The 14,269-nt window shown below is 36.2% G+C and overlaps 1 protein-coding gene across 2 annotated transcripts in view; it reads left to right on the top strand.

Annotated features, from left to right (window-relative positions):
- CREB5 (cAMP responsive element binding protein 5) overlaps positions 1–14,269 on the top strand; it is a 1,721,100-nt gene that overhangs the window by 528,238 nt on the left and 1,178,593 nt on the right. For both annotated transcript variants that reach the window (XM_044066812.1, XM_044066813.1), the window contains exon 5: positions 6,007–6,128. In XM_044066812.1, coding sequence (XP_043922747.1) covers positions 6,007–6,128 — 122 coding nt within the window. The remainder of the gene's footprint in view (positions 1–6,006; positions 6,129–14,269) is intronic.

Here is a 14,269-nt window from a genome sequence, read left to right on the forward strand (position 1 = left end):
CACTGGTGTGAACAATGGAAAAACTGAAGAACAGGAAACCAAAAATCCACTGTATCACAATGCACCTCCGTGTCTTGGGAAATCCACACACCGCAGCTCTGCAAATAATTGCCAACGACTTCAAGCAAAAAATTGTGGAACAAATGACCCAAAAAGCGACAGATGACTATGAAAGATTTAATCGAATAAAATGTGATAAAATACAGACTCAAAGGTTAAGCGCTTTCACTTGTATAAACACAAGCTTCATCAGAACACAGTAACTGACAGAATCTGATCTTAAATAGCTTTTTTGGTGCCAAAACATTTGAATCTGTCATACAAAATTTAAAAGCATATGCACTCCTAACTAACCCAACAGTCCTACCATAGTAAATAATTATATGATGTGCAATATGATAAATTATAATCATAATGAACATAATAATAAACATGATAATAAATAATGAATACTAAGTACTAATATCAATAAAAATATATAGATAAAATATGTATCGAAATAGTGACTTATTCATAGGGAATATGAAAACTTTTATATATACCCATGGTGTGCAGAAAAGAGCTTCAATTAAATGCAAAAAATTACAATATAATCACATCTGGTAAATAACAGTCGGCTACAATATACTGTATATCCAGTACCACATTACAAACAGAAATGGTAGTCAGGGATTTCAGCAGTTTGGTTGACAACTCCCATGCCTTTTATCAGCATGCAACATCTTTATTCATGAAATTGTCTATCTAACACAAAGATGTCTCATACAGGTCAAACGGTGTTATCATTCCTGTGAATTCGGCCCTAATTAGACCAATAGGAGAATACAATGCTCCTTTGCATATACCTACTGAAACAGATAACACATGTTTAAAGGCTGAAGAGGTTTTCACATAAAATAATTATTGGTCTAAAGACCCCTAACTACCAAGACACCTTGAAGCCCTCTCCCTGTACTCTGTCTTCAACAGAACCCTAAGCAGAGATCTGTCTCTTGCTTTCTGTGCCATTAGAAACACTATTCTGCTTTATCTGTTACCCCTTCCTAAGGCAAACATCCTCTGAAACACTCCAACCAAAGACTTAAACCTTCACTAAAATAAATAAGACATTATTGAGGGACAGATTTATTAAGCATCAAGTGTCCCAGCTCTGGAAAAATTGTCCTTCTATGTAAAATAGAGTGTCTGCTCTCAGTCAAAATTATGCATGGTGATTGGAAGGGCATCTGCAGCTACAGCTCTGGTCTGAAGGGCTGTTTTTATGGAAGCAGGAAGCACAGCATGAGGGTGAGTACTGGTAAGGCACAAATGGTCCTTAGGCTACTTGCCTTGAAAGTCCTATGATCCTCTTGTCCCTTGAGTGGGAGTAAACTCCTCATCTTATCCAGATTATCAGCTTCATTGGAAACCAACTCACTCCATTTTCAGTTCTTTTTGCTGTAAGTTTTGATTGGTTGTCAGTTTGTTTGTCCATTTGTCCCTTACAGGAGTCTTCTAGAGAACAGTGAGTACCCAGTTTGGAAGTACTATTTAGAATAGTATTTTTATTGTTCATAGGTTCATAGGTTCATAGGTTAGTACTAGGCTAACTGCCCTTGCAAACCATTTTAAACCTAACCAATTATACCTTGTGAGACTCAAACCCTGCACCTTGTGTTTGTAAGGCAAACACCTTAACCATTAGGCCATCCTCCCAACCTATGTAAAACAGAGTGTCTGCTCTCAGTTGAAATTATGCATGGTGATTGGAACTGGTAAGGCACAGTTGTGACTGTGACTATGAGTTTTTTTGTGATTGGTACTGTTAATTACATTGAGGAATTTTTTCAAGGTTTGTGATGTCCTTGGAAAAATTACTAGCATGTTTGTTTGCATAATATAGATTCTGTTTATAGATTATTGTCAGCAGTTCCTTTTCTGTCTGGTGGAGAACCATGAGGGCTCTGCCTGTGATAACTATGCTACCTTCAGTACGACAATACTTCTTTATTTGGCATATATCCTCTGGGTCCTCCTCAAGCACAAGAGCTTAGTGCTGATGGAAGGGCATCTTCTCCTCTCTCAACAAGACAATGTTCCAAAGGTACCACAAACAGAATATTTAACTGACCTAGCAGTGACAGCATTGTAAAATGAAAAAGTCAGATTAATGGTTACAAAACAGGGGGGCAGAGAGAAAGAAGCCATTCTCATCCTGCCAGCCCCTTTGAGGTCTGAAGAAATCGAATCAGTTGAGGTTCTATCTTGTCTGACCCCAGATCCCAAATATAATTTTATATTGTTTTGTCTCTCATGTGATAAAACTGTTATTGGATTATCAGCCTTAATCCAGTCCTGTCATTTTATAAACTCAGTATAAGGGTTTTCCCTTCATTGATGCACACACTGTGGTTTGCAAGAGTTTACCATAATTATTAAGATTGCAAACTAACAATACACAATCATTTTTCTTTCAAAATCTAGGTTTATCTTTTGAGTCATTTTGCAGCAAATCCAAATATTATTTTTAACAATACTCCTTTAAAATTGGAAGACTTTCCAATGCTAAAATAAAAACAATTATACTAGGTATTAAGTGATATTATTAACATGTATGTGTTGAAACTTCAACTCATTTAACTTAATTCATACCCTGGTGGCAAAATTTGCCCTATTGATCTCTGTAAATTAACACACGATTGACTTGGTTAATCTGTGTTTTTTACTTTCTTCTAAGAAATGTCCATACTCACTTAGGTATAATTTAGTAATAAACTTAAAATACTTTCCAATGACTCATTCATATAAGTACTGGAATTATTATTTTAATACTACTGCATACAATTGCATTGGTCTGACACCTGATTTAAAGCTCATAAGTATATTATTTTTTCAAAATTTCTGTATCAGCAGTGTATGATTCTACATAATTTGTCTTTTCCTTTGCAAAATTAGTAGCAGTTGGGTCCCCAGATTCACCATACTGCTCTTTTGGTCTGAATAAAATGGCTGACAATATATATATATATATATATATATATATATATATATATATATATATATATGAAAATATATAAAAATAAAGTCTGTATAAAATAACTTGTGTGTTTCCATTAAAAAATAAATAAATAAAATAATGGGCCGATTCCAGAAGACTTGGTCTCAGCATAAGTGACTTACTCTAGTATCTTACACCAAAGTAAAGTCACTTACACTGAGAGTAGGTCTTTTGGAATCTTACAATGAAATTAGTCACACTGAGAGCAAGCCTTTCAGAATCAGGACAAGCTTACACCAGAATAAATCACTTAGAGTAACTCTTGGAAATGGCCTAATGTCGTAAAAATTGCCATAAATCAAAACAGCAAATGAAGTAATATGACAATATGCTTTAAAGCATCTTGTATGTGTGTGTGTGTGTACATATATATATATATATATATATATATATATATATATATATATATATACACACACACACACACACACACACACACACACACACACACACACACACACACACACATGTTCTAGCATTAAAGTAATGGAATTCACACAGAATTCTATACCATAATATTTAAATATCCTGATTTTTGGTATAGATTTAACCAGGTCTGTGTATAGTGATTGATACAGATTATGGATACTGTATCTTAGTATTCTGACTAAAAAAAAAAGTAAAGAAAAGCAATTGTTTGTATTTTTTTTAATTCCATCACTGGTTTCAACTCATATCAGGGCAACAATATTATATTGTACCTTAAACTGGATTAATGCTGCATGGGTTTTTTTCTATACAAAAAGGAAGCGATAAACTATTTAATATTATTAGTACTGTTTCAATAGTGTCAATGTTGTATAATTTTACAGAAATTGGATTTAAATGATTTAAGCTTGATGCTCATTTTTGTCTCTTTTTTAAATTGTTAATTGTTCCATTTGCATTTGAGTGGATTTTGTGAGATTTTGTTTAATCAGTGGTTTGTCTTATGTTATGCGAGCCAATGATGAACTCCTGTGATTTTCAGTGTGACCATGGAACTGATATATACAATTTATTTTTTGGGAGGGGGATTAAGCTTCCAGTGTGTGACTGTGTGTAGAGGAAGGAGCAATCCTTCAATGTTCTTCTTTTTTCTTGTCTAACATTGCTGATAAGATTGCTGAAACGTGCCTCGACAGAATGTATGAAAATATGACATGAAGCGACCAGTTAGGTGGATTCAAGAACACTTCGTTTACATTTATTTATTTATTTGTTTATTTTTAAGTATCCTTTTGTTGACTGAGATAGTTCCACTTTTGTAAATATTTACCAGCATTTAAATGACTAGTTATCATAAACCAATACCTCTTAACTGTCCAGATTTTTGCAGAATGTCCATATTTTTGCCAAATTTTTTTGGTCTGTTCTTCTTAAAATTTGTGTTTTTCTGGCAATTCATTGAGGATTGAAGACAGTAAATAATGACATATTTGAGTTTCAGACTTCATATCTTTCAGAAAATGCACACTAACACAAATTCTCTTATTCTAGCAACTTCATCATGAACTTCACTTCTTTCTATGTATGTTTTTTTCTGTTGCTTGTGCAATCGTCAGAGGAAATTTTTGTACTAATTAAAGAATAGATTATTTCCATTAATAGAGGTTCCTCCTTCAGTATGCAAAGATTGAAAGATATTACTTCAGTCTCATTAGCACCTCTTGTAAATGAGTGTGTCTTCACTAATTTTTGTATTTTAAGTATCCTCCTATTCCAGGAATAGTGTTTCTGCGTACCTCACTTCTTGTGTACATATTAAACTTTATTCCATTTTACACAGTTTTTGAATGGAATGGATTATGCATCTCAGGTGATCAGAAAAAGGCAATCAGCTGTGAAGAAATGAGCCATTGATGACATTGAGAGTGATAAGTTTTAAAACAGAGTCAATAATTTGTATACCCAGATAAACCTCTTCTATTTAGATCACTCCTGAAATTCATAGTTCAGGAAAATGTTCATCAGCAGTAGAGGAAACTTCCAAAGTAAAATGAGTCATTGATTATGTTTTCTACTTTTAGTGGTACTGACTTATGAGAAAATGCAAATGTTATTGTATATGTGTGTGTATATATATATATATATATATATATATATATATATATATATATATATGTGTGTGTCTGTATGTGTGTATGTATGTATATCTATCTAGTTTTGCAGCCATTCTATGATTCTGCCTATTGTGATGTGGTTATACTATGGCAAGTTGCATGACATTCACTAAGTCTCAGTGATATCAAAAGAAAGTAAGGCAGAGAATGACATTTGTGCAGCATATATATGTGTAGTCTTCCTGACGGATCAAACAGTAAGCAAAGTGCAGTGTTCTGGTAGCCTACGAAACCTCTAATATGTGTCAGTCAGGCATTTAGTTACAGGTAGTGTTGTTACACACTGCCTCTGGTTTAGAATAACATTTCAATAATGCAAGCGTAATCATTTAGGCTTCTTTTGGTGCTCTGCTTAGAAGAATGCAGCCTGCAATTTTTCTGTAGCTGTTGTAATCTGAATCTAGGGCACCGCAACTTCAGTTAGTCTAGAGAATGTGATACCATGATGTTTTCTTACATGACTTCCTTGGCATTTATGACATTATGAGGCCATACCACAAGTTACTTGCCAGATATTGTCTTTGGATCTGATACCCTTTGTCAAACCTATTAATGTAATGTGTTTTTTATTTAAGTGGTATGTTCATTAGATTATTTTCCAGACTTTACAGTGCTTCACTATGTCATTTGAAGGCAATAACTTGAATGTTTTTCTTTTTAATTAAAATGTTTGACATATGTTTTAAGTAAAAGAGGTGTTGAACTCCTCTTATTTGGGGGTTGAGTCTTATTTTTTTAAAGACAAGCTAAATGTAATAATGCAGGTAACAACTGTTTCCAATTTGTGCTAAATGCCTTGAACTTTATGTGCCATTCATTTAAAATAAAAACATGAATTGAAGGTTATTTTCGTGTGTGTTTCATCAGACCAGACACCCACACCAACACGATTTCTGAAGAACTGTGACGAAGTGGGGCTGTTCAATGAACTTGACTGCTCGTTAGAACATGAGTTCAGAAAGGCGCAAGAAGAAGAGATCAATAAAAGGGTACGTTACTGTACTTCACCATCTTTAATTCTGGTTTGTCAGTGGCAGTGGAAGGCATTTTGCCTCTAAAAAGCATACACTCCAGCGATGTTGAGTGTAAAGATGGGATAATGTTCTTAGGTATGACTTTCCAGGTAGGGAGTTAAAGGCACATAGCTTATATTTTGTTTTGGTTATGCTTTCCTGTTACAGCATGCTTTGCTACTATTGTGCATCTATTGCTTTCCCTTTAAACAAGCTCTCATTGTTTCACAGCCAAACATTACTCACTGCTGGATCAAGTGTACATGTATTCCCTGCTGGCTTGTACAAGGCTGGCAGTGATCTTTCAAGATGTCTAAGTCTTGAAACTAGTCCAGAAAAAAAAATCAGCATAAAGAGAAGAAACAAGTGCATGCTATGTGTGTAGCATGGCATTGATTTGCAGTTATGTACGAAGAGCCGGTATATTGTATTATAAAGTATTGTTGTTATAAAGGGGTTAACAGTTTGCACACAGGAGTGGATTTTTGTCATTTGTTTTTACAGTCCTGTTAAGAAAAAAATTATTAGGTAAAGCAAACTGCAGCTTGTATAGATTTAGCCACATACCTATGCAGTTCTTTTCTTATGACATCTACCAAATAGGTGACGCATCACTAGTAGTTAGAGGGACATAAAGACATGCACAGCATGTAATGGAAAGAGTCGGTAACAAATTGTCAAGTGGTTCACTCACCAAAACAAGAAACCACAGTAAACAACAAAAGCGGTGAACCAGCCACTGAGGACAATATAGTGTAGTACTCCTGTACTCTCGGCCGAAAACGCTGGCAATATGAAATCAGCAGAAAGCAATACGAACAGACCAAACCACGCACAGAACTGCCACACCTGTGCTAAACAAAGAACGATGGCTCTTCTTTGTAAAGATAAAAATCTTTTAATCAAAACCAAATACAGGAACAAAAGGAATAAGCGCTTTCAGCTGTACAACCGTTCTTCAGATTTCACTTAAGTGTAACAAACATCTAGCTTATATTCCGCACTAGGCGGGAACTCAACTCAATTAATTAAATCAAATGATCAATTAGTGAGCTTGCTGCTAAGCAACTATTGCTTGGCACATCCAACAAACATTGTATGAAACTGAGCATGAGATACCTCAATATACATATAGTCGCTAAAAGATCAATGGACATATTACGTTCCTGTTAAACCATAGCTATAAACACAGCCAACTCTTAAAACCATTAATAAAACACCATATTCATAAACATTAAGACAGTGAACTCAAATCATATTTATAGGAACTGTTTCAGGATCAAGAAGGTGCAGATCAAACAGATCTCAATATATTAAACATTATAATCATAGGCAATCAAAACATTCGATCGCATCAAACCATTGTTGCTGTAAATAAATCCTAAACACAAAAGATGTATATTTGTAGCATTCAATGGCATACATCTAAAGCAATGCAGGTCTCGGTCCTCTTATCGATCGCATACAGCTTTAAAGTCTGAAACAATCCTATGTAGTTGCGTTCAACAAACTATGTCATTATGGTAGCAAAAATGCAGATATATCATAACGTATGTATATCTATAAATTCTCGTTGTGAGTATTGGATGTCAAATTACTTACATTCAGCTAAATCTGCCTCACTAAACAAACCAATGTGAAACAGAAAGTTCAAACTTAGCATCACTGTATAACGCTCTGACGCCATAACGCTATGGCTGCCAGGTTCAGATATGATTTAAAGCAATAGTAGATATATATGATTTCTGCCATTATTTTCATTGTATGCTATAAATGTGATGTCAATAATAACTTGCGTCTATTACATGCCCTATCTATTTAAAACATTAAATATTAGATATTTATTGCATAAACGCATAATTCGAACGTGTATATACCTATTTATGTAGTGTGAACTTCCATGCTCATCATACTCTTGCGAACATATGATATCTCTTGTTAAATAAGAACGATAGTCCACATAGCATCCTATCAAGTAAATGGATTATACACTAAATATGAATCTATCAGACTCCTACTAAAACTTCTAGAATACAACTGAAGCATATCATGCCGTATACAAAAATCTTGATCTAAAGGGCTGTTAGAGCTAGCACAAAAAGGCTCAAGCAAACGGCTCTCTAAGGTCATAGATAAAGGATTCACACGAATATCAAATAAAGATATGTAGCAAAATGTACATCCTAAAAAATCAGGGACAAACATGTCCATATACAAATATAAAAAGATGTGTATAAAAATATATATAAAATGTAAAAACATATGCATAGTTAAAACTACCCAAAGAAATTTTTTGTGTGTATGTGTATCCCATAAAAAACAGTAAGGATATCTAGAAATAATGGATAACTGCTGTACATGGCTGCAACAACTGTGCATAGCATAACCTAATATGTATTGACTATAATCTAAAGGCATTGTATCTAAGAATAAGAAATATCTATATACAAAACATTAACAGCTATGAATTACATAACATGTTAATTGTAATCAAAAGTTGTTCATGATCAAAAGTTATTTAAGAGCCCATTAATAACATTTCAAAATACGTTTATTTCCATTTCTCTCATCATTAATACCTAAGTGATGACATCGAGAGATTAAATCTATTGTACTCTCATCGAGACAGCAGCACTGGCTTTAAAGATATGGAGCTGTTAGCCCCTGGTGTTAAATGAGCTCCTAATTTCAAGATCCATTGCAATTCCGCAGTAGCTAAAATGTTATCCTTGTTGCCTCCTCTATTGTTGTCAACCACCAATTGCAAAACCCTAAAGGTAAAACAATGTGACGGATGTTCTATTACATGTTTTGCAAGTGCATTAGTTTCTACCTTCTTTCTAATATCATAGAGGTGATTGTATATCCGTTCATGTAGTTTCCTTTTGGTTAGGCCTACATAGAACGTTGTGCATTTAATGCATGTGGCAAGATATATAACATTGGTTGAGTTACAGTTAGCATAAAAGTGCGGTATAAAAACATAATCCCTGGTTGGATGTTTAAATGGCTGTTCCTTCGTGATATAACTGCATCTTCTGCAGTTATAGCATGGATAGGTGCCTTGTTTGTATGAAACAACTGTGGAGTTCATACAAGTCTCTAAAGAGGTATGAGCATCTATGCAGAGCATCCTTTTCAAATTCTTGCTATTCTTATATACAAAGCTAGGGTGTTCCCCTATAAATCTACTGGTTGTGGGATCCATAATCAGTAAGTGCCAGTTGTCACGAACAACCTTCTGTATCCTGTTAATGTCACTGGTATATGTGATTAAAAATCTAACAAAACCACTAGAAATGGGACTTTTCCTAATGTAACATGAGTTCACTCTAGTTGTTAATCTATATGTGGGGGGCACATCATTGGGTATGACATCACCCAATATTTTATGTTTAATGCATTCAATCATTTCTATGTCATATCCTCTGTTCACAAAAAGATCACATAAAATCGAGGCCTCTTTAACAATATCTTCTTCTTTGCTACAAAGTTTCTTAACCCTTGAAAATTGACTACCTACAATCCCCTTGAAAACATGTCTGGGGTGCATGCTATCAAAAGTTAACAGTGAATTACGCCACAGAGGTTTCCTGTATAAAGTAGAAGTGACGCCTCCCTCAGATGTAAAACGTAAAGTCACATCTAGAAAGTCAATGTGTGTAGTGGATGATTCAACAGTGAATCTCAAGAAGCTGCTAGTGGCTTCCAGGTTTCTGAGAAAGATGTTAAAGGATGATATATCACCTGCCCAGATGATAATAATATCGTCCACAAAACGTCTATACAATTTGACATGTCTAAAGCTCTCATGTGAAAAGAGAAACTGTTTCTCCCACCAAAGGACAACTAAGTTGGCATAGGTATTGGCACAGGGGGTGCCCATGGCTACCCCCCATCTCTGTAAATAATACCTGTCACCAAATAGAAACACATTATTATATAGAATAAGTTCAAGTAACTGGCTTACAAGGATGTTCCTATCATTGCTGTAAGAAGGCTCTTTACTCAGAAGCTGCCTAATACTCTCTAGCCCCTCAATGTTAGGTATTGAAGTAAATAGGCTTTTAACATCCAAAGTAATAAAAATGTGTTCCTGGCTCATATCCAACTTGATGCCTTTAACGGTGTCAAGGAGATCATAAGTGTCTCTCAATATAGTTGTACAATTATTCACAATCGGTCTCAGCATGTCTTCAACTAACTTAGATATGTGAGCTGTTACCCAATGTTCACCTGATACTATGGGTCTGTATGGTATTGGTGTGACATTCTTATGAATCTTAGGGAGGCCCTTAATAATAGGTATTACAGGAAATTCAATATGTAAGAAGTTGTAAATCTCTTGATTTATCTGGCGACACATAAGCAAATCATAGATGGTATCATGTACCCTATCTATGATTTGTGAAACATCTTTGTAATCTATAGTGGTATAAGTATCTTCTTCAGACAATAAAGCTGACATACCCGTTAGGTAGTCAGCAGTGTCAAGCAGTACTACCCCTCCTCCCTTGTCCGCTGGTTTAATCACCACCCTCGGATCCTTTACGAGGTGTTTCAAACTATTAAACTCACAAGGGCTAAGATTAAAATATCTTCCTTCTTTTGTGTTGCTTTGAAATATTTTATAATACTGATGCTCACACCCTTTCAAAAAGCTTTCTACATGGGGAGGCATAGGGGGTATGAACGTACTCTTGATTTTGTAGCATGATGAATGTGAAGTACCTGATTCATCATTCATGTTATTCTTGAAAAAGAGTTTCAAGCTAATATTCCTACAAAACATTCTCAGGTCAATCAATGTTTCTGTTAGTCTAGCATTAACAGCTGGTATAAAATTGAGGCCTCTATTCAAAACACTAATACTATGTGAATCCAGAGATACATTAGAAAAATTAAACAAAATGCCATCTGTCAATTTATTTTCCTTCTGTTGAGAGGATGATGCTCCCCCGAATTCTTTCTCTTGCGAGTGTCTCTGCTTCGAGATCTTCCTCTGTTGAATGGGTTGACCTGCTTCTTCAGATATGGTAAAAAAGCACCAGTAGAGGAAGTCATTGTTGAAGTATTTTTGGGAATGGTGCCAGATGGATGTGCCAGAGGTCGAGCATCACAGCTTGAGCATAAGTCTAAACATACACTTAGGTTCAAAGGTTCATAGGCTTGTAATAAGCCAAAAGCCAATGGGGCCTTTTTAAGCCTAGTCATGCACCCCAAATCTGTGACAAGTGCTGGTACCTTTGATAAGTGTAAACAGGGTATTGGGAGATGAAACATTTACAAACATTTACAGGCTGCCTTTGTACATTAGAGATATAAGTGCCAAACCAGGGTGAATTTCCTGTTCCGCATCCAGTTTGTCCAAGTTACAATTGAATTGGGTTTGGGAGGAATTCTGCTTGACATGGATGGGTAGTCTGTTCCAAAGAAGGGGTCATGGGATACATATCTGTCTTCTCAGGCAAGTGTTATTCATATCACAGGCAAGATTTAAGTGCTGTTTGTTTTGCATATATGCAGGAGGTCCATCAGGGTGGGTTCCGATAATGTATTTATTGCAGGAATAGATCCCCCCTTAATAGCCTGTAGGAGACCAAATACAACGATAAAGCTTTTAGGAGGTCTGCAGAGAAAATGTTACTTATACCCTGTATACTTTTAGTGAAGAACCTCTGTGGAAGTTCCAGTTTTTGAATGTGCTGTGTTACCAAAGGGAGCATTGTACAAAATGATAGGTCTTAAAAATGCCAAATACAGTGGACCAATTACCTCCTTGGACTTAGATGCCATGCCCTTGTTTATAAGTTGCATATTATCGAATGATTTCATCACTGCTATAGACACATAATGTTCAAAGGCTAGATTACCGTCTACATGTTTCCCTAATTTCCTGACTACTGGGTCAACTCTTAGGGGTCTGTTGTCACTTTCATAGCTACCAGGTATGGTCAACTTCCAAAAGGATACTATTGCACATTTCTTGGTATTTAGTTTTAGTCCAATGCTCTGGCATAAGTTATTTGTCTGTGTCATCCCTTCCTGGAGAACATTAGTGTCAGTGGGGGATTCTATAACTGCTTCTAATGTGCAGTCATCTGCAAATGTGGTCAACCAGAAACCCTTGACATTGGCCTTGGCTTCAGAGAAGTACATGCCAAAAAGGAAAAGTCCTGGACCGATTCCTGAAGGACTCTGTTTATGACTGGCCTTTTTGTAGAGGTGAACTCCCTAATTCTAACTTTCTGGGTCCTGTCAGAGAGTCAGCTTTCTATCCACTGGGTGAAATAAGAGTTTATTCCTAATCTCCTTAATTTGTAAAAAATGTCTGAGTGGGTATTGTGTCAAACACCTTGGCCAGGTCAAGTATGTGAACCATTTTGCCCTCATTCATTGCTTTGATGACCTTCTCAAAGAAGTCCACCAGATTGCATAGGCATGACCTGCCCTTGATGAAACTAAACTGGGTTGGGTGTAGTCTCTGGAAGTTTCCATTGTCATTACTAATCATTTCCATGATAAGACATTTGGGTCTGCAGTTTCCAGGGTCTGTAGATGGCCTACCTTTTTACAGAGGGATGACAGCTGCTGTTCTTCATTTGTGAGGTGCGAAATCTGTTCAGCTATGGTTAAATAGTGATTAAAGAAGGCATCCTAGGATATTGTCTGGGCCCATCCATGCACTGTTCTTGGCCTTTGAGAGAACATTGAGGACCTGTTTCCTAGTGATAGTGGGGGGTGTCATATTTGATGGTATTTTCTGTGGTCCTGAGGGGAGGCTGAGGGGGACAGTGGGGTAAAGTTAGTCCTGAATGTGTCTACCTGCAGGTATGCTATATCTTCTGACTCAGTATAGGTGGATCCATTAGCAATAAGCTCTGCACCAACTGTGCACTGCCTTTTAGGTTATGGACATATTTAAAGAAGGCCTTGTAGTTGTTCTTGGCTTGAGAGGCCACATTTCCCTCAAATTTGGCTTTGGTAGACTGTATCTGTCCTCTGAGTTGTTTGTTTATTTTCTTAGCAGTACTTTTATTCAGCAGGGTGCTACACTTTTTAATTTTTGCCACGATTTTCTTCCCTATGTTGTACAGCCTATTCATGTTGTGGTTCCTTCAGAATGTTTTATATTTTCACTTAGTTCTGTACTTACTCTTGGCAGGTACAGCTGCTTCTCTGTAGCTATTAACATGCTTGTACAGAGTTTCCGTAAACAGTTCCAAATAGGCAGCAGTGTTTTCAAGGTTTAGGGGGCCTTGAAATTTTCCCAGGTAGGAGGTTAGTCTTAGAGTAGTTTCTGAACATTCCAGTGTAAGCTAGGGTTCCAGGTTTTATTTTTACTTCAAAGAAAACTGTATTGTGCTGTGACCTTACCAGAGACCACATTACACTGGGGGTGAATGCTCAGCTATATTAGTAAGGACCAGATCCAGTATGTTTGAGCCCCTGGATGGTGCATTGACATTCTGGTCCAGAGAGTTTGTGTTTACAAAATCCAGCAAGTTTGGCTTATTTTATATGATTCCCAGTTAATAATGGGATAATTAAAGTCACCCATGAATATGGTATTGGGTTGTCTGATGAGTATCGCTAGTAAACTTAAAAATGTGTTATGGGTTTCCTGGGTCATAGATGGGGATCTGTAGCTTACAAGGAAGTGGTGTGGGATTCTGAATGTGGAGAAGCTCAAGTGCTTCGTCCTGCTTAACCAGCCTTGAGGTTTATTTATTTTTGATGTAAACTGAGACACCTCTGCCATTTAGTCTTGCCTGTGTAATAGCTGGTCTAAATGTGTAGAAAGCATTATAGCCTTACACTGCTGTGGTGCTCTCTGCAGCTTTAAACCATGTCTCAGTGACTCCACAGACATTAGTATTCTCTAGGGTGAGGAGAGCTAGTAGGAAGTGAAGGTACTTGTTTAGACTCCTAGCACTGACATTTTCTTGGGTTTGATTTGCTATGTTTGAAGTACATAAGGCTTTATGGGGAAGGACAATGTTTTAGCTAATATTCAAAAGCTTAAAGTGGAGAGATGCAGACCATTCCTAGGAAAGCAGTTTGATTTGTTGACCATGTCTTTCCATGCTTACAAAGATTGCAACCCCTTAAAAATA

Source organism: Protopterus annectens, chromosome 3.part1 (genome assembly GCF_019279795.1).
Source record: "Protopterus annectens isolate FY-2018-M chromosome 3.part1, PAN1.0, whole genome shotgun sequence".
In the NCBI taxonomy this organism is placed as follows: domain Eukaryota; kingdom Metazoa; phylum Chordata; order Ceratodontiformes; family Protopteridae; genus Protopterus; species Protopterus annectens.